General features: G+C 38.4%; 1 gene segment (V, D, J or C); it reads right to left on the bottom strand.

The window, feature by feature from the left end:
• Positions 1 to 2,600: 2,600 nt before the first annotated feature.
• LOC127687782 (Ig heavy chain V region 3-6-like) lies at positions 2,601 to 3,121 on the bottom strand. The segment is given in 2 exon segments: positions 2,601 to 2,998; positions 3,079 to 3,121. Coding segments are annotated over 2 exon segments (441 nt in total).
• Positions 3,122 to 9,458: the final 6,337 nt, after the last annotated feature.

Genomic DNA, 9,458 nt, shown 5'->3' with positions numbered 1-9,458 from the left:
TCATGGTATGCACTCACTAATAAGTGGATATTAACCTAGAAAACTGGAATACCAAAAACATAATCCACACATCAAATGGCGTACAAGAAGAATGGAGGAATGGCCCCTTGTTCTGGAAAGACTCAGTGAAGCAGTATAGGGCAAAACCAGAACAGGGAAGTGGGAAGGGTTGGATGGGAAAACAAGGGGAGGGAAGGGGGCTGATGGGATTTTTGGGGAGTGGGGGTCTAGAAAAGGGGAAATCATTTCAAATGTAAATAAAAAAATTATTGAATAAAAAAAGAAAGAAAATTAACAAAAAAGAGATGAGATTTTAAATCTAAATCTTGCTTTTCTGGTGTTTTGTGGTATCTAGGGCTTGCTGTGGTGGGAGAACTGGGTTATGATAATGCCCAATGACCTTAGTTTCTATTGGTGAGGTTCTTTTGCTTGCCTTTCACCATTTGGTTATTTCAGGTGTTAGTGTTGCTGTCTGTGACTAGAGATTGTCCCTGCTGTGGGCCTGTAAGCACTCCTTAGAGACAAGCTCTCTTCTGGTAGTACCAGTTTACACTGGGCAGTGGAATAGCACCAGCTCCCAGGAGCAGATGGAGACTGAAAGGATCTTGTCCTAGATGTTTCAGTGATCCTGTGTCCTGTGTGTGACGGTTATTGGAGAGAAAATGGAATGCTTTCCTCCAAACCTGGGAGTGAGAGCACTCCTGAGAGAGCAGTTCTCTCCTGACAGAACCTGTGCACAGAGGGCTGTGGAACAAACCCAGTACCTGGTGTAGATGGAGGCTGGAGGCAGTAGTCATTTTTCTAAATGTCCCTTTTTTCATCCTGTGACTTCCATTTAGCAGGCTGAAGGTTGGAGCTGCTCAGTTTCTGCTGAGATAGAAAAAAGGGCATATTGTTTGGTTCTCTGGAGTCTACATTCTTGAGTACTTTGTATATATTTTGGATTTTAGCCCTTTATCAGATGTAGGGCTGATAAATATCTTTTCCCAACCTGTGGGTTGTTGTTTTCTTTTCTACTGACAGAATGTCCTTTAGCTTACAGAAGCTTCACAATTTTATGAGGTCTCACTTGCTGTCTCTTGATCTTATAAGCAAATGGTAGTCTGCTCAGGAAATTTTCCACTGTGCCAATATATCCAAGGGTCTTTTTTACTTTCTTTTCTATTAGATTCATCATATTTGGTATTATGTGGAGGTATTTAACCAACTTGAACTTGAGCTTTGAACAAAGAGATAAGAATGGGTCAATTTGTAATCTTTTGCATGCTGACCACCATTTGAAACAACACCATTTGTTGAAAATACTATCATTTTTCCACTGGATGATTTTGGCACCTTTGTCAAAGATCAAGTGAGTGATCATTATAGCTGTGTGGGTTCATTTCTGGGTCTTCAATTCTATTCCATTGATCTACCTGTCTGTCTCTGTACCAATACCATGTGTTTTTTATCACTATTGTTATGTAGTATACCTTCAGGTCAGGGATGGCAATTTCCCTAGAAATCCATTCATTGTAGAGGATGTTTTTTGATATACCCTGAGTTTTTGCTATTCCAGATAAATTTGAGAATTGCTCTATCTATCTCTGTGAATAATTGATTTGGAATTCTGTTGGGGATAGCATTGAATCTGTAGACTTCTTTAGGTAAGATGGCCATTTTTACTATGTTAATCCTGACAATCCATGAGCATGGAAGTTCTCTCCATCTTCTCAGGTCTTCTTCAATTTCTTTCTTCAGAGAATTGAAGTTCTTGTCATACAGATCTTTCACTTGCTTAGTTAACATCACACCAATATATTTCATATTATTTATGACTATTGCAAATGGTGTTCACTTCCACTCATAGTACTTGCGTTATAGCACTGGCCTTGTGGATGTTGCCATAGTCTCTGGTTTTATATTTATATTATTTCTTATTTGTAGCCGCCAGCAGCTACTGCTAACTGGTTCCTGGAAGAGAAACTGAGGGATGTATGGGGAAGTGACGAAAAGAGAATTGAGTCAAGACGAGATTTTGCTGATCAAGACTGAAGATTTCATGAATGTTAGTCAATATATTAGCTCGGGAAAACCCCTCCTCCCAGACTCTGAGGTGAGGTTCCAGATCTTGCTGGCTCCATTCTCAGTGGGTCATCTGCTGAGATCAGAGAACTGCAAGTCTCTGTTTGTTAAAGCTTTGCTTGGTCAAATCCAAGAAGAACAAAATCATTTTATATTCATTGAATATTTCACATATGCACATCATTTCATCAATATACCTGGGAGATATTGAAATGTTACTTCACAGATTTTTGGTGGCCATATTGTGATTAATCTGCAGTTTCACTTTATTCATTGAATAGCACTAGCATCCATGTGGGCTGATCCTCACACAGGTATTAGGTGACAATGGATACTTTGGTTTTCACTGTTACACTGTGCTATTTGCTGACTTGTGCTTATCTTTATCTCAGTAATTGAAACACTATAGTCATTTAGTTCTCCAAAAGATCTTCATAAACAAATGATATTACTATAATAATATCAAGAGAAGACTCAGCCCTGGCCCAGTAGATTGATTCTCTTTTTCTTTTAGAGATGACTGGAATTAATGATCATTAACATAGATGCAACAGCACCACCTGCTGGTTTAAAATCCCTCTCCAGGGAAGTTTTTGTGTGGGTTGACATTGGAGTGTTCTCACTCTCTCTCCTGCACAATAATACATGGCTGTGTCCTCTGTAGTTACAGAGTTCAATTTCAGAAAGAACTGGTTCTTGGATGTTTCTCTTGTAATGGAGATGGGGCTCTTGAGGTATAAGTTGTAGACAGTTTCCCCACTGTGAGTTATGTACCCCATCCATTCTAGGTTTTTCCCAGGTGACTGACGGATCCAGATCCAGTAGTAACCACTGGTGATGGAGAAACCAGTGACAGAGCAGGCGAGGAAGAGTGACTGTGATGGTTTCACCACGCCAGGTCCTGACTCCTGAAGCTGCATCTCAGACAGGCTACCTTAAGACAATGGAGTCAATTCTGTCAATCTCATATTGTCACAATCCCTCCTGGACAAATTATGAAATGGCAGAACTCACCAGGAAGGACTGTTACCAGACAAAGAAAACCCAACACTCTCATCTTTTAGGCTACACCCCTTGCTCCTTGGAGGTCACCCTCCTGTGTGAGAGAGATGTAAACTGCCATAGCCCTGGAGGTGATTTAACTTAGAGCTACAACATTCATTTGCATGTGAAGAGCCAGCATTTTCTTAATAATGGGGAGGATGGATAGTGACTCCCTTTAGTTATTACAATGTGGCCATCACTGCCTTTGGCTTCCTGTATTATGTGTCAGAAATAAGAAAACATGAGGAGATCACAAAAAAACACAGCTTGGTATGATCCTACCTTCAATTCCTAATGAATTTCACCAACCACATTGTTTTCAGGTAAAATATGTTAGTAATGTGCACTTACTATTTTTATTGGTTATTTTATTTATTTATATTTCAAATGTTATCCCCTTTCTTCATTGCTCTCCACAAAACACCCAATTCTATCCCTTCTCCACCTGTTTCTATGAGGGTACCACCCTTCCCATCCACCCACTACTACCTCAGTACCCTAGCATTCCCTTATACCAGGACGTTGAGCCTTCAAGCTACCAGGGCCACCTCTCCCATTAATTTTAGATAAGGCCATCCTCTGCTACACATGCAGCTGGAGGCATGGATCCCTCCATGTGTACTCTTTGGTTGGTAGTTGGTCCCTGGGAGCTCTAGGATATCTGCTTGGTTGATATTGTTGTTCTTCCTATGGAGTTGCAAACCCCTTCAGATCCAACGGTCCCTCACCTAACTCCTCTATTGGGCTCCCCATACTTAGTCCAATAATTGGCTGCAAACACCCACCTACATTTTTCTGCTCCTGTATTTTTAAAATCTGAGATGTTTGTCAACCTTCATTTCACACCTGGGTGTTGGGATTCTGCCCCACAACCAGGAGTGAGGTGGGAGACAGAAAGTCAGACCAGTACCTTATTACCTCTAACCATTAACTTTCTCATACTCTTCTGGTGGCCAGAAATTGATGGCTTCTGGCAATTTACTCTTACTGATACCAGTAAAGGATTAGTAAAAGAAACATAATTTCTCAGGCTCTTTACTCTTTAACTTGTCAGTCTCTCACACTTCTAAGTTCAAAGCAACAATTTCATGTGGCCCTGTTTCATCATAATATACTTTCATGGCCTGATCCTTGGACCTAATTTAGAATGAATATTTTCCCTTGATTACAAATTTGTCCTTAGATATTTTTTCTTCTTAATGCAATTTAGGAGAGCTCATTGTATTCCTTATTATGCATCCTTTACTTACTAATCTTTGAGGAGGTAGCACCTTCTATTCTTGATTCTAACTTTATTATGTACTTCTGGAAAAACAACTATAACTATTTTCTTAAACATTCTTCCTAAAATTATTTGAATCAATATTAAGAATTCTATAAGATCATTATTACAATTAAACAGTGTTATTATATCAACATACATCTTAATGTAGATCTGTAAGAAATTTGCCCCACAGGGTGGTCTGATACCAAGGAATTATTAGGCTATACAATAGTGGCAGGAAAGATATATCATCTGTGAGAATCAATCATGTGATGACATATCTGTGGCCTATACATCTCCGAGTACACTCATCATAGCCTGAAAAAACAGTGGGTCATCTCTAGAAAACTCATTTGTTTGCTATAACATTTCCTACATGGCTTCTGCCACTTAGGTTCTTGAATTTTGTATTTAAGATTAATAAAGACATGAATATATTGCCCTTCTCCAAGTGAGACATGCTTCCCTCTTTCCTAAAACTTTGTGCACTCCCATATTGTTTTTATATAGGTTCCACACTTGCCTCTTTCTTCATCTGCTATCTACAGAAAATTCATGAAGAACACATTGAGAGGACCAGCTGAGCCGTTAGTGTATTGTTACATCTTATTAAAGGACCTCATTCTTCACACACTTGCCTTTCTCACAGGTCACCCAAGGCAGACAAATGACAATATCATGGTAACAGGTATATGATAGACAAACTGCAAGGATGTCCTGGTTTGAACAGGTATGGCCCCAATCAACTTATGTGTTTGAATGTTTGACCCATAGTGTGTGTCACAAATAGAGGTGTCAGCTTGTTGGATTAGGTGTAGCCTTCTTGGAGGAAGTGTATCATTGTGGGAGCAGTTTTTGAGATTTTATACTCAAGCTACATGCAGAGTGGCAAGCACTACCCTTATGCTGCATGGAGATAAAGTTGTAGAAAGCTTAGCTACCACTCCATTATCATATCTGCGTATAAACTGCCATACTTCTAGCCATGATGATAATGGACTAAATCTTGGAACTATAAATGTCCCCCAATTAAATGTTTTCTTTTTCAAGTGTTGTCATGTTCATGGTGCTTCTTCAAAGCAATTAAACTCTAAGAAAGACAGAAGTTGATACCAGATATGGAATATGACTATGATAGGTCTGACCATGCTTTTACTTGGAAGAATATGGATTCTGGGACATTGAATTAAAAAAAACAAGTGCTCTAATTGGGTCTGAATAGACAAATCTAGTATAAACATGGGAGAGAATGCTGTAATGAGTGATTGAACTATGAGTGCTCAAATGGTTTCAGAGGAACAGATTTTAAAATGTCGATTAGAGATTCTTCCTTTTATAGATTGGCTAAGAATGTGGCTGCTTCTTACCTTTGTTTAGCATGTTAGTCTGGATTTAAAGAGGAGAGTTCTGAATTAATTGGTTTGGTAAATGTAATTTCAAAACAGCCTAGTATAGATGCTGTCATGTGACTGCTAATGATCACTCTTATGAAAAGCATTTTCATGAGAAGGAAACATGGAAAGGGGAAAGTAAAATTTGAATAGTTTAAAGAAATTGGGCACCAGGAAGTAAAATGGAGCTAAATTTTATATTCAAGTAAATAAATAGATTAAAAATATTTAAATGATAAAGTGAGTATTGACCTTAGGGCAGGTTCCAACACAGCTGAGTTTTTATTTAGTGAAAACTAATAAAGGAATAGTTTAGGCCCAGGAATGGTAGTACAAACGTTTATTTTCAGGAAACTAACGAATACAGATCTCTGAGTTCCATGGTCAGCCTGATACACAAAGTGAGTTGAATGACAGCTAATCATATGCAGTAAAGGAAAACACTGAAAACAGAAAGCTGGTGAAGACTTAATTTTAAAAGTGGGCCATGTTCCAGTCCATTCAACCTGCAGCACTTCATAGCATTAGCTTTATAGTTCTATCATTAGCGTCAAGAATAGAAGAAATAGGTTATAGAATCTGTCTGTAAAAGTAATTAAGGCTGATTAGGCCAGGTATGTGGTAAGGGTGTCCCTGCATGAAGGCCCAGACTTGCCATTGTATGAAGCTGTGAAGGTGAAGCATGGATTATCTTGGAGACATCAACATATTGGAGATGGCACAACTCTGGGAAAACTAAAGAGAGAGCTGCTAACCATAAGTGAAACAAGTCCAAGAGAAAGAATTTTTGTTGCAATCAAAATACAAAGAGAAAATGATTTGGAAATTTGAAGAATATTATTGATATTTGACATGGAAATGAACCATTAGCCCAGGTGGTGTTTGGTGTTGCTTTGGTTCAGTATTTTCTCTCTATCATCCATTTTTTTTCCATTTTGGAGTGGTAATATATATCCTGTCCTACTGTGTGTTGGAAGTATGCAATCTATTGTTTTACTTTGATTTTATAATGCAGTATAGTTAAGCAATTGAGTGAATTTCAAAAGAGGCATTGAACTTAGGGCTCTTAATCATTGTTGAGACTGTGATAGACTCTCAGGACTTTTGAAGTTGGAATAAATGCATTTTAAAATTATTTATGTCTACAAGCCTATGAAAGCCAGGGAGGATAATGTGGTGATTTGAATAGGTATTCCCTATATATGCTCATGTGTTTGAGTGTCTTGGCCCATAGCTAGGGCACTATTATGATATGTGGTCTTGTTGGAAGATATGTGCCATTGTGGAAACTTCTAGTTCAGTGCTTAAGTGACACCCACCGTAGCACAATCTCCAGCTGCTTATAGATCAAGATACAGAACCCTGAGCTCCTTCGCTAGCACCAAACGTGCCTGCACACTACCATACTCCTTGCTGTGACAATGATGGACTAAAATTCTGAACTGTAACCCAGCTCCTATTAAAAGTTTTCCTTTATATGATTAGCCATGATCGAGTTCTGGCTGAGTATAGCATATGTGGCAGAGGATGGCTTTTTTGGACATCAATAGGAGGATCACCCCTTGGTACTGTGGAGGTTCGATGACCCAGTGTAGGGGAATGTGAAGTCAGGAAGTTAGGAGTAGGTGGGTGGGTGGGGGAGTACCCTCATAAAGGCAGGGCGAGAGGGGATTGTGAATTTTTTGGCTATAACATAAGTCTTTCCCCCATTTCTCATCTTATAAATAGTTTTACTCGAATTCAAGGTTTAAAGCTCTCACATAACTCCAGCTTTCAATTCTGATTTGAGGAATACAGCTATCAAAGGAATCTATAGAAAAAGAATGGGGAGTTGGCAAATACTGTATTATATAAAGTGACACTGCAATTCCATTGTCAGAATCATTGTTTTCATCAGCAATATAAAAAATTAAGAGAGCATCCCTGTCTGAAATATGGTGGGATATTCTGGGTATTGGTGGAATCTGTCATGATAGCTCTGACAGATTCAATGAAAAGGAACATACCTTAGTGAGGGTTACTAGTGCTGAGAGAAAACACCATGCCAAAAAAAAATCAATCAGGCATGAATGAGTTTATTCAGTTTAGGCTTCTATATATCACAGTTCACCAGCAAAGGAAAATATGAGAGGAAAACAAACAGGAAAAAATCTGGAGGGTGGAGCTGATGTTGAGGTCACAGTGGGGTGCTGCCTACTGGCTTACTGGAATACACCCACTCATCTGGACTTCTGCAAGCAGCATAGGTCATTTTTCTCACCTACTATATGAAAACATGAAGAGCTTTTCTTCTAGGCTCCAACTGAAAGAGAGTGTCAAAAAAAATTGGAGAAAATTATGAGAGGTCAAGCAATCACCTCCTTTTCCAAATATAATTTCCCATAAGTATAAGTAGAATATGTAATATATTACAAAGATAATTATATAATGAGAGTACAGATCAGAAAGACATTTTTGTGTCCATAATGATTTCAGTTCAAGATGACAAGATCAAAAAAACCTATTATCCACCAACATAGATTATTACTTAATAATCAAAACTTTGCTCTTCAAACTATTCCACAAAATAGATACAGAAGGAAGCCTACCCAATTCCTTCTACGAAGCCACAATTATGCTGATACCAAAACCACACAAAGATCCAACAAAGAAAGAAAACTTCAGACCAATCTCCCTTATGAACATCGATGCAAAAATACTCAATAAAATTCTTGCCAACTGAATGCAAGAACACATCAAAATTATCATCCACTATGATCAAGTAGGCTTTATCCCAGGGATGCAGGGTTGGTTCAATATGCGGAAATCCATCAATGCAATCCACTACATAAATAAACTCAAAGAAAAAAAAACACATGGTCATTTCATTAGATGCTGAAAAAGCATTTGACAAAATTCAGCATCCTTTCATGCTTAAAGTCTTGGAAAGAACAGGAATTCAAGGCCCATACCTAAACATAGTAAAAAGCAATATACAGCAAACCTGTAGCCAGCATCAAATTAAATGGAGAGAAACTTGAAGCAATCCCACTAAAATCAGGGACTAGACAGGGCTGCCCCCTTTCTCCTTATCTTTTCAATATTGTACTTGAGGTACTAGCTCGGGCAATTCGACAACATAAGGAGGTCAAAGGGATACAAATTGGAAAGGAAGAAGTCAAACTATCATTATTTGAAGATGACATGATAGTTTACCATAGTGACCCAAAAAACTCCACTAGAGAACTCCTAGAACAGCTGATAAACAACTTCAGCAAAGTGGCAGGTTATAAAATCAACTCAAGCAAATCAGTGGCCTTCTTCTTCTCAAAGGATAAGCAGGCTGAGAAAGAAATTAGGGAAATGACCCCCTTCACAATAGCCACAAACAGTATAAAGTATCTTAGGGTGACTCTTACCAAACATGTGAAAGATCTGTATGACAAGAACTTCAAGACTCTGAAGAAGGAAATGGAAGAAGACCTCAAAAAATGGGAAAACCTCCCATGCTCATGGATCGGTAGAATCAATATAGTTAAAATGGCCATTTTGCCAAAAGCAATATACAGATTCAATGCAATATCCATCAAAATCTCAACTCAATACCTCACAGAGTTAGAAAGAGCAATTATCAAATTCATCTGGAATAACAAAAAACCCCAGGATAGCTAAAACTATTCTCAGCAACAAAAGAAATTCTGGGGGAATCAGTATCC

Source organism: Apodemus sylvaticus, chromosome 6 (genome assembly GCF_947179515.1).
Source record: "Apodemus sylvaticus chromosome 6, mApoSyl1.1, whole genome shotgun sequence".
NCBI lineage: Eukaryota > Metazoa > Chordata > Mammalia > Rodentia > Muridae > Apodemus > Apodemus sylvaticus.
This window is presented reverse-complemented; position numbering and strand designations above follow the sequence as displayed.